Source organism: Penicillium arizonense (genome assembly GCF_001773325.1).
Source record: "Penicillium arizonense strain CBS 141311 chromosome Unknown PENARI_contig009, whole genome shotgun sequence".
Lineage (NCBI taxonomy): Eukaryota > Fungi > Ascomycota > Eurotiomycetes > Eurotiales > Aspergillaceae > Penicillium > Penicillium arizonense.
In genome coordinates, this window is record NW_019173286.1 from 232,609 (window position 1) to 246,745 (window position 14,137).

The following is a 14,137-nucleotide window of genomic DNA, read 5'->3' on the forward strand; positions in this document are numbered from 1 at the left end:
AAGAGGGTATCACATAACAAAACCAAGAAGCATAAAACAGCCCATAAAACAACCTCACGCCCCCTCCCCAAGATACTTCAAAACCTCATCATTAGAAAAAAGCAACTTCCGCATCCTCTCCCCACGAGCCCGATCCTCGGCAGCCTTCTTCGCAGTCTGCTTAGCATTCAATTTGTGCACCTTCGTCGGCGGCGGCGGTTTAGGCGGCAATCGATCCCCATCCGCATCAAGCCCAGTGCCCAGCCCGGCGGTATCATTCTTCGGGCGAGGTTTGAGTGGCTCCCTTATTCCCTCCCGTCCTGGTGCGCCGAGACCGCGTCTGCTATCTGGATCCCAGCCGTATGTTGAGAGGTAGCGGAGGCCTTGGCGTGTGCGGTCTAGGTGTGAGGGCGGGTGGGAATGGGTTAGGCAGACTTGATGGGCTAGGGAGGCCTCGTGGGGTTGGTCTGTTTGGTTTGCTGCGAGGGGGAGGTTGCATATTTCACAGTGGGTGTCGGGCTGCCGGGTTTTTGTTGGTTGTGGTTCTGCTTCTGGTTCTTCTGCTGGTGGGGGAAATGTTGGTTCGGTGGGAGGTGGCGCGGACTGTGTTGTGCGGGGAGGGGGTGACTGTTCCGTTGGTGTGGGTGTACTTGGTGATGTCTTTGAGGTTGGCTGTTTCATTACAATGGAGAGGTATGTGTCTGCGATGCTTGCTCCGGAGGTTGTAGAGGAAGCTGGAGTGGTGGTGGTATCCAGATCGGAGGAGCGGACGAACTTTACGCGTTTGCGACGGACGCCGGATGTGAATGGGCGCTGCTGCTCTGGTGGGAGGAAGTAGTCCTCCTCGTCCATGTCATCCATCTCAGACATGGCTAGATGTGAAGCTGTATAGGAAGTAGCAGTGCAGTAAAAGAAAGAAAGAGAAAGAGAGGACGAAAAGAGCTCCGGAGATAGCGATAAGGTAGATAAGCGGATAAGAGTACGTGTACGTGGAGAAATTAATCCCTTGGACATCCTCTTCTCTTCTTCACCTCTCAATCCTCCAACATGCCCATCCCAATCATCGCCCAGGGCCTCCGGGAGGGCATCTCGTCCATCCCACACGCCTGGACGGTCATCCGATACGCGCCATGGCTACTCGTCCTCGCCGCCTTGAAGTACTACTTCGAAGGAGCCCGCAACACCTCGGAACGAATGATGCGGTCGAAAGTCATCATGGTGACAGTACGTACACACACAAACACACTCAATTGCTCTTCCCTCAAGCCCCCGGACCAAACTAACACGCAAAAAGGGCGGCACATCCGGCATAGGAGCAACAGTGGTCCGCGAACTAGCCCTCCGCGGCGCCCAAGTAATCCTCCTAACCCGCCAACCACCATCCGACCTCTTCCTAGTAGAATACATCGAGGACCTCCGAACAACAACAAACAACCAACTAATCTACGCCGAACAAGTCGACCTCTCCTCCCTCCACAGCGTCCGCACCTTCGCCACAAAATGGATCGACAACATCCCACCCCGCAGATTAGACAGCATAATCCTCTGTGGCGGCATTGCAGAGCCTGCCCACGCTCGCGGCCTAACCCTCGATGGCATTGACCGCGAATGGCAGGTCAACTACCTATCCAACTTCCACCTCCTCAGCATCCTCAGTCCGGCACTCCGCGCGCAACCTGCACACCGCGACGTGCGAGTTATCTTTGCCAATTGCTCCAGTTATATTGGTGCTGATTTCACCGAGTTGGAGGGTATGGCGCGACCTAAGCCTCAAACCTCCAAGACAAAGGGTCAGGGTCAGGGTCAGGCTGTGGTCCCACCTCCGAAGAACGTCTACGCCTTAGCCAAACTATCCCTCACGATCTTTGCACATTCCTTCCAGCGCCATCTGAATGCCTACAAACGACCGGATAGTCTGCCACCCTGCACGCGCGTGATAATGGTCGACCCAGGTCTCTGCCGAACACCCGGAACACGGCGCTGGCTAACAGGTGGCTCACTATGGGGACTAGGGCTATACCTACTCACCTGGCCGATCTGGTGGCTGGTGCTGAAGTCGCCGCAGCAGGGCGCGCAGAGTATACTATACGCAGCGATGGAAGCGGAGTACGGGCGTGGCGATGGCGGGTGGTTGATTAAGGAGTGTCGGGAGGTGGATTATGCGCGGAGTGATGTCAAGAACGATGAGCTAGGGAAGAAGTTGTGGGAGTTCAGTGGGAAGATGATTGAGGAGGCGGAGAAGGATAGTGCTGTTCGCCGGGCGCTTGAGAAGAAGATTGAGGAGGAGGCTGAGAAGTTGAGGGCACAGAAGGGGGAGAAGAAGGTTAGGGAGGAGGAGAGTTCGAAGAAGGGGAAAAGTGATGGGTCTAGGAGGAGTCGGAAGGGGAATGGGAATGGTGGGAATAAGTGAGTGTACGTATATTGATATAGGTAGATATTGGTATAGATGTGCAAGGTTGCATCTATACATGTCGACAGTGTGATCTAACTCAACATAACATCGGTTCATAAGTAACTTATAGACTAGAAAACTACTTGTGGTATCAATTCACAAAAAAGGAAATTCGTTTCATATATTCTACTAGAACTAGATCTTCTATATCAACAAAATCAAGATAAGATCATTTTAAACCACGCTCACAACCAATCCAACAGAAGCAACAAAGATTAATTTTACTTCTTAAGCGCAGCAAGGAGCTCAGCAGGGGGCTGCTGGCGGTAACCCTGGGGGTTGTTCTTAGTCCAGAGCCAGAGATCCTCGCAAGCCTGCTCGAGGGTACGCTCAGCCTTCCAGCCGAGCTCAGTGTTGGCGCGGGTAGGGTTAGCAGTGAGGTTGAGGACGTCACCAGCGCGACGGGGAGCAACCTCATAGGGCTGGTCCTTGCCGACGGCAGCGGAGAAGGCGCGGATCATCTCGTAGACGGTGCTGCCCTTGCCGGTACCCAAGTTCCAGGCGCGCACACCGGGGTTGTTGGCGCGCAGGTAGTTCAGGGCCTTGAGGTGGCCGTCAGCCAAATCCAGGATGTGGATGTAGTCACGGATGGCGGTGCCGTCGTGGGAGGCGTAGTCTGGTGGATGTTAGATGAACTGTTCTGTGGTCTTATAGGGATTAGAGGCAGGACATACCGTCACCGAAGACCATCAGCTTCTCGCGCTTGCCGGTGGCGACCTGCGCGAGCAGGGGGAGCAAGTTGTAGGGGACGCCCTGGGGGTCCTCGCCCATGATACCGCTGGGGTGGGCACCAGCGGGGTTGAAGTAGCGGAGCAAGGCACCGTTCCACTTCTTGGCCTCGGCCTCGTTGCCGGCCTTGATGGCATTGTTGCGCTGAGCGTTGATCACGTCGGTGATGGCGGTCTCAACGGCGAACTTGGTGTTGCCGTAAGGGTTGGTGGGGCCCAGAGGGCAGTCCTCAGGGATGGGGATCATATTGGGGAATCGGGTGGCGTCACCGTAGACGGTGGCGGAGGAGGAGAAGACGATGTTGGTGACGTTGTGCTTCACCATGGAGCGGAGGAGGTTGATGGTGCCGTAGACGTTGACCAGGTAGTAGTCCAGGGGCTTCTCACCGGACTCACCGACGGCCTGGGGAGCAATTGTTAATTTCTATGGTTTCTTGGTTTGAGTTCTGGTACATACCTTCAGCGCGGCGAAGTGGATGACACTGTCGATGTCGGGGTGAGCCTCGAACACCTTATCGAAGCCATTCTCCTCGGTGACATCGAGCTGAATGAACTCAGCCTTCTTGCCGCAGATAAGCTCAACACGCTTGAGGGCCTCGGGCGAAGAGTTGTACAGGTTGTCAGCCACGACGACCTTGTAGCCAGCCTCGAGCAGGGCCAAGGTGGTGAACGAGCCAATGTAGCCCGTGCCACTGCGGGGGAGTTAGCTGGAACTCACAATTGAACCAGAAGAATAGATGATATACTTACCCAGCAACAAGAACAGAACCAGCAGACATGATTAAAGATGTAGAAGTGAGACAAAATGGAGCAAAGACGGGGGAAAGTAGAAAGCGGACGAGGGGCAGCTTTTAAGGGGAAATTGGAGGTGGGGGGGATGGGCCCTCCCATCTCTTACTGTTATGACGCGGCCCAGTCGATCGACGGTTTCTAATTTCTCATTTACTTGCTACAGACCCTTTCAGGGGTTATTATATACAGATGCTCAATTATATCTACTTTTCCTGACTCAATTGAGGCTAACTATGAATTGTTAATGTACTGGATATGCCGTGTTATGAGTGATCGTCCTGGCGGTGAACTGCACTCACTCGAAAGAGACATGATATGCATCCGACGAAAATCTCCGGGTGCGGACGAGAATGACAAGAATGACGAGACTGACGAGAATGAACACGAGAATATACAAACAATATTCAATGTTCAACGCGGTCATTTGTGTACGAAGTGAAGCTGATCTGTCCTTAACCGTTTCAGGAACCGGTGGACCCGTCCCGATCCAGGGTCCAACCCGTTCCCGGGGCTCGGCATTCTTCAACTTTTTATAGATATCTCTCGAATTGAATGAAATTGGTATTGAAAATAATAAAGCATGGGCACAATAGTACAACCCGATTTTTATGGGCCAGAATTCCCTTCTAATCGTCCATCATAAGAGTCCAATGCTCGTGTAGATGGAGAGTTGCATTTCAGCAACCGCAGACATGTGGGATAGCCTCAGGGACTAGTTCAGGTCTGTTGGGACCGTGTGGTCGGGCCTCAACTCAGGTATTTATGGAGTGAGGCCCAACCGACCCGGCAGGCGTATGCCGGATCCGACTTGAATTCAAGATAACCCAGGAGAAGGTGATGTTCAACCAAGGAGCTCAACATCCAAACCGATAGCACGCATGAAAAGGTTGACGTTGCTCAGGCGCTGGCTACCCATGTCGGCAGGTAGGGTCTTGCTGTAGCCGACAGTCTCCATGACACGATCCCTGGAGAACATAGTTAGTACTGATATCGACAAAATGTATAGACTAGACGGGATACTCACTTGACGGCGATAACTAAGCGCTGCTGCTGCTCAGGGCTGGCGCCAATACCCACGGCAGCAAGGAACTGCCACACGTACATGTCATCTCCAGAACTGATCGTGCCAGGGAAGATATCGTTCAAGCCCGGCTCCAAAGTATCGAAGAGCACGTTGAACTTCTCCACCCACTGCTGCCAATCGTGCTCGGAAGCCTGGCCGGCCTCCTTGACAATTTCGGCGCGACTGAGCAACATCGTCAGAATGCCCAGTCCAACCTTAGTCCGAGCCACGGTGTGCACGTGGGTTTGGTTGATAACCAGTCCCAAAAGACCAATGATGATGTTGAATGGCGCCTCGTTGACGTAGCCCAATAAGCAAGGCATGACAGCCAGGGAGAACAAGTCAATGGCTTCGCGCACAGCAAGCGATGGCTGAGCCTCGCCGGGGACGGGCTGAGCATGGTGGACCACATCAAGGCTGTCCAGGTGAACGACAATCATGGTAAGGATAGTGACGCGCTGTTCCTGGTCAATGTGGCGGAAGATGCGAGGAATCGCCTTCTTGCCTTTGGGGTATGACAAGAACGCGATGAAGGGGTGTGGTGTCGTCGAGTTGGGCACAATGGGTTCCATCACTTTCAATGAGCGCCAGAGCTTCTGGTTCAGCGAGTGAAGCTTCTGTCTCCATTCCATGTGTTCTTGGATCGCCTCGGCATCGCCCTCCTCAGGGGGTGGGGGCATCGTGCGCTCCATATCCTCCATGGCCATCAATGCACTGTAAACACCTTCAAGGTTGGTGAGAATCGACTTGCGGTCACTAAGACTCAGATTAGAGTGCAGCTTTTTGGGCTTGGCTCCCTCTGAGCTATCAGGGCGCTTGATGTTCAGCATGGGCTTGGGTGCCTTGGCGTTGCTGAAGGCGATCTTGCCCAAACTACCCTCAATGATGAGTTGCTTATTCTTGGGCTTAGCCTTGGCCGCCTCAACCGCACGCTGAACTTGCTGTTGCATCCGCTGCATGTGGTTGTCGGCAGATTGGAAGTTCCGTCGGCCGTGTCCACCAAGTCGGTTACCCGTTTGAAGGAGGTAGGTCTGAGCAAAGTGACCAAGAGGCTGGTGGGGGTGTTGGCGCGGTGCACCACGGATCTGGCTGTAGACCTGGTAGTAGAAGTCCTCGGCCAGTACGGCCTCGGGGTCCGAGTCTGCGACATTTCCAGCAGCCGCCACAAGCTGTTGCAGTTGAATGCGGGTGATGAAGTTCTTATCCTGCGGTGTCATCAGGCCATTGCCTCGTGACAAGAGGAAGATCTTATGGTTGCGCTTCGCCCGCTTGGCATCCTCCACCAGGTAAGCGTTACGCTGGTCTTCCGTCAGATGCATAAGCTGCTGTGGGTTGGTAATCACTGGCATTCCATTGTTGGAACCCCGAGAGGGGGGCGGTACCTGCTGGGGCTGAGGTTGCTGGGGTTGTGGAGGGCGTTGGACCTGGGGCGGACCGGCATGGCGTGGGCCAGCAGGCGGCATGTGTTGCGGGGGGAGATTGGCGTTCTGCATCATGTGCAGGGCCCCACCAGCGGGAACGGGTCCAGGGCCATAGAGCTCCGGCATACCAGGCGGTGGGTGCATCTGTGGGGGTAGGTGGCCTTGTTTCAACTGTGCCTGCAGGAACTCCGGAGGCACCGGGGGGAACCCATCGGGGAGAGTTGGGAGATGTTGGTGCTGGGGAGGATAGGCAGGCTCCACCATGGAGCGCAAAAAGGCCTGAGCAGCTGGACTCGCATGTTGAGGGTGTTGACGCATCTGCGCCTCAACCTCCTCCAAGCTCATCATTTTCCGGCTCGGTGCTGGCTCGGTCTTCTTCTGTGAAACGCCCCAGACACTGGATTTGGCTTGCAGATCCGGAATGTACCCGGGATCTGAGTACTTCTCATACCCCGAGCGCTTGACGGTCTCCACGGCGGGGGCCTGCTGGACGGGAACTTGGGCCTGGGGCGCGACTCGGGGAGCATTGGGGTGCTGCAGACTAAAGCGAACCTGCTCCTCGCCAATCGCGTCGGACACCTGAGCGGTTTTCCCAAAGAAATCAAAGTCTCTTCCAACCGATGTATCGGGAGCTCCGCCAAACGTGTCATCGTTGAACTCATCCTGATCGTCGGGCAGCTGGTCTCCCAAGCCGTCGTAGGTATCCTCGAAGTCGATGCTAGGTGAATATGAGTACAATGGTAAATTTCGATAGAAACGGGAATCCTCACACATCGTCATCCTCGAACGCGTTAGCTCTGGCGACTTCCGCAAAGGGGTCTGGGTTTTCGAAGAACCCCCTAGCCCCAGGACCATCGCGATCCCGAGGTAGGTTGGTATTGAAACCAAAGAAAGACATCCCTTCTGCAAGAGGATAGGTGGGGAGGTGATGTTGGTGGGGGGGGAGGATGAGTGACGGTGCGATGGTCGGGGCGAAGTTCTGGAATTTCGTCGCCTGAGGCAGCGTTGCCAAGCAACTGTCGATCTGATGCAGCCTGAAGTCTCGACGTATTGCAGAACATTCTGTACAGGGCGGGCAGAGGGGTCAGATTGACTGTAGGGTCTATAATTTGAGTGTTTACCACTGTTGATAATTCCAGAACTAGAATGTACATGGTGGCACTAGTACAATGGCTATGTTCTTAGCGAACACAACACGTTTACGGAGTATACAGACCGTTATGAATATTATAGATACAGCACGAGGTATTTCTTATAGGAGTGGAACTTGCCGTCACATTCTGTACATGGACCCTTTACAATGCAACTGAAGGAGAAGTTGGAATTCCCCTGAAGAATGTCTCAAGTAGCGTGACACCTGGGCTGAAAGCGGTTGTCATAGTCTTGCGCGGCCTCTTTTCCTTCCCATTTTCATCTATCCGTCTCCGGCCCCTGCACCTTCGTAAATTACCTTGGGGCCGTTCATTTCTTCTATGCCTCTTTCTAACTCTGACTGAGCTGGTGTTCTTGTTGTCTCTACCTCGGGGAATCGTCCTCGCCCCTGCATCATGTCCCTCTCTTTTCGATATGCGCGCTATCTCCTCTTTGCCGTCGTGGTAGGTATTTTCTGAATGGATCGCAATGGCCTGCTAACACTGATCAGGGATTGACGGTCTTCTTCGTCATCTCCAAATCCTCGATCCCTCTCCCCAGCATCCCCAGCACCACCTATACCTCTCCTGCGACCAAAACACCCCCGACCTATGATTCCGTCAAGTCGCAAAAGCCGCAAGTCCTTGGCACGAATCGCGCTGGACGAGTAAATGCCACTTTTGTCACCTTGGCCCGCAACTCTGACCTGTGGGATATGGTCAAGTCCATCCGGAGTGTCGAAGATCGTTTCAACCGTGATTACAACTACGACTGGGTGTTCCTGAACGACGATGATTTCGATGAGGAGTTCAGGAAGGTGACCACCTCGCTGGTGTCCGGTACCACCCACTATGGCAAGATCCCGAAGGAGCACTGGTCCTACCCGGATTGGATCGACCGGGACAAGGCCAAGGAGGCGCGAGAGGAGATGGATCGCAAGAAGATCATCTACGGTGGCTCCGAGAGTTATCGCCATATGTGCCGCTACGAGTCTGGGTTCTTCTTCCGTCACCCACTCATGATGAACTACGAGTACTACTGGCGTGTCGAGCCCAGCATTGAGCTCTTCTGTGACATTCCCTCTGATCCGTTCCGTTTCATGAAGGAGAACAACAAGAAGTACAGTTTCGTCATCAGTCTGTACGAGTATATCGAGACTATTCCCACCCTGTGGGATAGCGTTAAGAAGTTTACGGGCACCCACCCTGAGTATATCCCCGAGGGGAATGCTATGGAGTTTATCAGTAGCGACAATGGTGAAACCTACAACAGGTGTCACTTTGTGAGTACGCCCTATTGAGGTTCAATCTCCAGCCCCGCTAACTTTCCTGCAGTGGTCAAACTTCGAGATTGGCAGCCTGGAGTGGCTCCGATCCAAGGAATATATTGACTACTTCACATCGCTAGACAAGGATGGCGGTTTCTTCTACGAGCGCTGGGGTGACGCACCCGTGCACTCGATTGCCGCCTCTCTGATGCTGAAAAAGGAACAAATCCACTTCTGGAACGAGATCGCCTACTACCATGTCCCATTCACGCATTGCCCCACCGAGGAGCAAATCCGATTGGATCTCAGATGCTCCTGCAAGCCGAAGGAGAACTTTGACTGGAGAGATTACTCTTGTAAGTGTATACCCTGTAGTAACATGAACACAATCTAATTGTCATACAGGTACCAAGCGGTGGTATGACATCAACAATATGCAAAAGCCGGCGGGATGGAGCAAGAAGGATGACTGATTTGCTGCTTACTTGTATCTTTGGGCCAGCTCATAGCCGGCCCAGTCGTTCTCTTTAGCGACAATGCGCGGGTCGGTTGTCCAGATATGAAGCTCGCGTTTCGGGGCTGACAGTGTCGCCCATCTGCGCTGCTTCTGCAGGTACCATACTCCACTTGAGTGATGCCTGGTTGCACTATATCCACCTCTATTGTAGTGGAGAAAGCACTTGGATGCAGCGCCGTTTCCAAAGTTGAGCGGAAAGTTGCAGGTCTACCCTACCCTTGTTTCTGATTTATTTTGATTCCCACCCAAGTACCAAGAGCTTTCACTTCGATGTCTGACATGTTTTACTATGGATTTTCGAGCGTTATTCTGTTTGTGGGTTTTTAGCATGGTTCACCGGAGTAAAGTGATAATCCAGGGACCATTGGTTTTCTATACATCTAAAATTTGCAAAGACATCATGAATACAACTGATCCAACAAGTCGTGAGCGTCAACAAGTAGATGATAGAGGATAAAAAAGCAGTCGCAATGGTAGTGTTACATGCAATATTCACACAAATTTGCCCAAGCAGCAGAGCAGAAAAATCAAATCAAACGTTGGTGCTCATACAATGATCTCTTGCATAGCAGTAGATCAGATTAAAGCACAGATTTGTATAATCTCACAATAGGTTATTCACCCCATAACGAAGCCATCTTAGTTGGTCTTTGGCTTCTTCGTGCCGTACTTTGAGCGACTTGTCATACGGCTTCCAACGCCACCCTATAAACAGTAATTAGTAAACGTCCATACCTCATACCATCATATAGAGCCCTGCACAATGAATATAGTGCCAGAAACCCAAACTTACCAAATCCATACCACCACGAACAAGGGTATACTTCACACCAGGACAATCCTGAGCACGACCACCACGAACCAGAACAACACTGTGCTGCTGGATATTGTGGCCTATAAAAACAACTTTGTATTAGCCATACCGCCCTTCCAATCCAATTGCAATAATCTTACCTTCACCAGGGATATAAGCCGTAATAATCTTCCCGGAACTCAAGCGCACACGAGCAATCTTCCTCTCACCAGAGTTAGGCTTCTTAGGCTTGGTAATACCAGTCTTAAGACAAACACCCTTAAGCCCAGGCGTTCCCACAAGCGCAGGTGACCGACCCCGGCGCGCGCGCTGACCAGTCCGGATACCGCGGCGGACCTGGTTGTATGTAGCGCGGATAATAGGCGAGCTGGAGAATTGGCGCTTGGAGGTTGAGAGGGAGAGTGAGGAGAGAGTGGTAGAGGTGCGGAAGACGGGGGTGAAGTTGAAACGGGTGGTGAGTGAGGTTTGGGTTTGGAGCTTGGTGGATGTTGTGAGGGTTCGGCGGAGAGGTGTTGTTGCTGGACGGTGGGCAATGGTCCGGAGGGCCCGGAGGGCTATTGGGGAGAGTAATTGTGGCATAGTAGCGGGTGTGGATGACTTGCAATTGCTCTCCGGGATGGAGTCGAGAATATTGATGGAATTGTCTGTGTCACGTGAGCTGCGGGTTTGGTTGTTGTCGGTTGCCGGAGGAGCTGGACGCGCTGCCTCTCTGCCTGAAGCATCATCGGCGGTGTCATCTTGCATCTCTTCCATTTCTCCTCATACTTTTCTTTCTTTTCTAAACGAGCTTCGAACATTTTCTCAGACCTTTCAATTTGCGATCTGTGCTCTGATTTTGAAGACTACCCTTCTCTACCCGCCATCATGGTACGTTATCAAGCTACGGACCTTGGACCTCACCCTGGAGGTGGAAGCCAGCCAGCAGTTAGCAGCTAGACTACACATCCTGCGCTCCATCCCCTGATTTACCAATCCCCAAATACTACACATCAATCCATCCCCAAGATCCCAAAACTAACAAAGACCCCAGTCTCTCCGCATCGCTCCCCCAAGCGGCAACCCATCCCAAACCAGCAACCTCACAACCCGCCAAGCGGGCTCCATCACCGCCGCAAGACCCTCCAAGGGAGCCCCCTCAGCCCCCGGCCTCCCAGACACGCTCCGCAACAAGCTCACGCTCCCAGCAACAGCACACGCCTCCTCGACAAATGCCAGCGGCGACATCCCCTCATCGACACACCCACTCGAAGCCCGCCTGCTGGCGTGGCGCGCCACCCAGGAGGCATTGAAGATGGAAGGTCTGCGTCGGGCGTATGGAATCGCCGAGCCCGTCCGCCGTGGTATGGAGCTGAAGATCGTGCGTGATGGTACTTTCCGGCCTGCTGTGCTTGGTGGTGTTCGTGGGGGTAATGTTCATGAGGATATTCTTATGCTTGGGGGTCGGGATACAGAGGTTCAGTGGGAGGATATTTATCAGGGTATGTGTTTCGTCTGTTTCTGGTGGTTCTTCGTTGGGGGATAAGGTTGGGGATTGTTTGGCTAACTTTATCTTTTGTAGGTGATGACCTCCGTGAGCCGCCTACCTTCCATGATGAGATGGAGAAGAGGCTGAAGATGGATTTCTAAATGAGCTTTTGATGAATGGTGTTCTTTATGTTTCTGTTTTTCTCGGTCGACTGTTCTACTGGTCTCTTCCTCATGTCCCTCGTCATACTCCTATCTTATTCCCGAATAGAGTGCTAGATGTTTGGATTGATGCATTGTCGGTCGGCTATTCCTGTCTGTTCTTGGATCAGGCAAGGCAATGCTGTCAATGCATCGACTCCATGGTCTATTTCTACTAAGCCGTGAACACCCAAGTTATCTAAGAAATACACATATCACGACCAATTACGGAGTCACCATACTACCATCCTATACCTAGTATAAGACTCTTTGGCTGTATCAGTCAACTTGCACCTAGGCTTGGTACTCAGATAAAGATGGATGCTTCAGTAGGTTATCAGATCGCATATGACTCCATGGATACTACCCTGTACACTACGAAAAACCAAACCCAAACCGGGAAAGAAGCAAGCAAAGGAATGAACAGTAAAAAAAAGAGAGCAATAAATACAAGAAAGCCAGCAGGGCCCATACAGTACTTGATAAGAGAAAGAGAAAGGGAAGTCGGATTGGAGGGGGTATATAGAAGAAATCGGGAAGGCGGAAGGGCAGAAAGGTGGCAGAGTAAGAATGAGAATAGGATAATAGTGATAGCAGGACGCAAGACGCCAGAGGAACAGTGAAAGGAGGAGGAAGCACATCAGGGAGGGAAATGGTTCGTGGTCCATGTACAGACGAGGGGGCGATGCTTGCTCAACCCTAGTAAGGAAAAGAGAAGAATTGGGTAGAAGGATAGGAGACCATGCGGTAAGTCCAGTCAGAAGCAAATGTCCAAACGCCGCTTCCGGAGCGCACATGTTCAACGAGAATAGGAGTCCAGGGTGCGAGGATTGGTTGATCCTGCATCCAGGCAGGATTAGGTTAATCGCTGTGGTGGTGAAGGGATGTTGAGGGATATGGTAGACAGGAAAGACACCAGGAGAGTGGCGATGCGGTACAGTCACACCGGAGCGGTATCAAACTGGAAATCGGAGGGTCTTCGGTTGAAATTGTGGATGATAGCAAGTGCGGCGGAGATACATCCGTTGGACCGTGCTCTCAGCAAAGCGAGGTTTTATAGATTATAGAATCACGCAACGACAGCCTGGACTGCGTTCACTGGCCTCGCGGTCTCGGTTGTACTGTGCCTTGGCTCCCTTTGCGTCTTCCTCGTCGACAACTTCTTGCGGTTTCACGGTCATATGAACCACATTGGGGTGTTCTTTGCTGAACTTTGAGTCTGCGCATTGAGACCGTCAGTATATAATCATAATACATAGTAAACCGCAGCCACGGCCAGACAACGGAATACATACCAGAGATAGGCGACTTATCATCTAGCAACTTTCCAAAGGAGATAAGGCGAATAGAGCTTGGCGACGAGGGACGAGTCTCCCAATCTAAACAAGAAACCACCAAGTTAGCCATTTCATCCTATACATCATCCAAGATGGATCCTGCCAGGGTCACCCATACCAGATCTCCATTCGCGCCAAATCAATTCCTTGAGTGTATAAACACTCATAAGGAACGGGTCGGAATTCTCAACATTAACCGATCGCTTCCGTAGATATTTCCCATCGATAGTAAACGGATGGCGCGAACCCGTCGTCAAAAGCAGCGTGATAACTAGCGACGGACCCGCATCCTCGACTTCCTTGCCGGAGCCATCATCCGACTGCTCAGTTGACATCTCCTGCACGGTCTTGGGCTCCTCGGTATCCATTGACGTCGTCGTTGCCGCGGTAGTATTCGGCTGAGCGACAGCAGAGGAGTTGTCGTAGGATGTCGATGTGGTGGTCGTACCAGTCGTCGCCGTCACTGTCACGGGGGCGGTTTCGCCACCTGTGCCGGGGGTGGTTGCGGGGTGGTTCGCGACGGCAGCTTGACCTGGCTGGGCGAGTGGCTGTGTCGCAGGAGTGGACGGGGTTGCGTCACGGGCGGGAGCTGTCTGGGCTGGGTCTGCTGTTTCTGTGGTTGGCACTGTTGGCTGTTGGTCGGACGGAGATGTAGTCGGCTGGTCATCGTCTTTGGGGTTCAGAGTACCCGACTCCGGGCGATCGGTTGTAGACATTGTTCTTTTGAAGAACCCCAATAATATCAATTGACTAGCTTTCCCTGTATTTGTTCAGGGAAAGGGGGGAGGCACGGGGGCGAATAGATTGGGAGACAGAGGTAGACAGCGGAGGACAGAGGGAGATAATCGGGTTCCAGATGTGAGGAGTCGACTAGGCGGGAGGCGCAATAATACCCACTAGTGCGGTTTGGTCCGAAAGATGATCCTGTACAGTTATGAGGATGTGCAAACGAAGGACATTATATGAGGATA

The 14,137-nt window shown here is 52.6% G+C and overlaps 8 protein-coding genes across 8 annotated transcripts; 3 read left to right on the plus strand and 5 right to left on the minus strand.

Moving 5' to 3' along the window:
- Positions 1-54: 54 nt before the first annotated feature.
- PENARI_c009G11958 (putative G-patch domain protein) lies at positions 55-849 on the minus strand (the record flags this gene model as incomplete). Its single annotated transcript, XM_022632065.1, has 1 exon — positions 55-849. The coding sequence occupies one exon, from the start codon at positions 847-849 to the stop codon at positions 55-57; it is 795 nt and encodes a 264-aa protein (XP_022488159.1).
- Positions 850-1,026: 177 nt separating this feature from the next.
- Positions 1,027-2,389, plus strand: PENARI_c009G03355 (putative oxidoreductase; the record flags this gene model as incomplete). Its single annotated transcript, XM_022631807.1, has 2 exons — positions 1,027-1,203; positions 1,274-2,389. 2 exons carry the CDS (start codon positions 1,027-1,029, stop codon positions 2,387-2,389), a joined length of 1,293 nt encoding a protein of 430 aa, XP_022488137.1.
- A 263-nt stretch (positions 2,390-2,652) lies between these two features.
- PENARI_c009G03711 (NAD-dependent epimerase/dehydratase family protein) lies at positions 2,653-3,938 on the minus strand (the record flags this gene model as incomplete). The annotated part of the gene is made up of 4 exons (XM_022631815.1): positions 2,653-3,047; positions 3,106-3,562; positions 3,617-3,851; positions 3,910-3,938. The coding sequence occupies 4 exons, from the start codon at positions 3,936-3,938 to the stop codon at positions 2,653-2,655; spliced, it is 1,116 nt and encodes a 371-aa protein (XP_022488318.1).
- Positions 3,939-4,792: 854 nt separating this feature from the next.
- Positions 4,793-7,333, minus strand: PENARI_c009G11060 (deadenylation-dependent mRNA-decapping factor PAT1; the record flags this gene model as incomplete). The annotated part of the gene is made up of 3 exons (XM_022632040.1): positions 4,793-4,916; positions 4,976-7,153; positions 7,206-7,333. 3 exons carry the CDS (start codon positions 7,331-7,333, stop codon positions 4,793-4,795), a joined length of 2,430 nt encoding a protein of 809 aa, XP_022488110.1.
- A 649-nt stretch (positions 7,334-7,982) lies between these two features.
- Positions 7,983-9,306, plus strand: PENARI_c009G03320 (glycosyltransferase family 15 protein; the record flags this gene model as incomplete). The annotated part of the gene is made up of 4 exons (XM_022631804.1): positions 7,983-8,030; positions 8,078-8,848; positions 8,901-9,189; positions 9,239-9,306. 4 exons carry the CDS (start codon positions 7,983-7,985, stop codon positions 9,304-9,306), a joined length of 1,176 nt encoding a protein of 391 aa, XP_022488117.1.
- A 683-nt stretch (positions 9,307-9,989) lies between these two features.
- PENARI_c009G09967 (mitochondrial 37S ribosomal uS12m domain-containing protein) lies at positions 9,990-10,917 on the minus strand (the record flags this gene model as incomplete). Its single annotated transcript, XM_022632005.1, has 3 exons — positions 9,990-10,055; positions 10,144-10,244; positions 10,305-10,917. The coding sequence occupies 3 exons, from the start codon at positions 10,915-10,917 to the stop codon at positions 9,990-9,992; spliced, it is 780 nt and encodes a 259-aa protein (XP_022488116.1).
- A 111-nt stretch (positions 10,918-11,028) lies between these two features.
- Positions 11,029-11,790, plus strand: PENARI_c009G10361 (proteasome maturation protein; the record flags this gene model as incomplete). The annotated part of the gene is made up of 3 exons (XM_022632019.1): positions 11,029-11,088; positions 11,195-11,642; positions 11,723-11,790. 3 exons carry the CDS (start codon positions 11,029-11,031, stop codon positions 11,788-11,790), a joined length of 576 nt encoding a protein of 191 aa, XP_022488350.1.
- A 738-nt stretch (positions 11,791-12,528) lies between these two features.
- PENARI_c009G04732 (uncharacterized protein) lies at positions 12,529-13,882 on the minus strand (the record flags this gene model as incomplete). Its single annotated transcript, XM_022631843.1, has 4 exons — positions 12,529-12,669; positions 12,903-13,048; positions 13,125-13,208; positions 13,285-13,882. 4 exons carry the CDS (start codon positions 13,880-13,882, stop codon positions 12,529-12,531), a joined length of 969 nt encoding a protein of 322 aa, XP_022488433.1.
- Between the last annotated feature and the right edge of the window lie 255 nt (positions 13,883-14,137).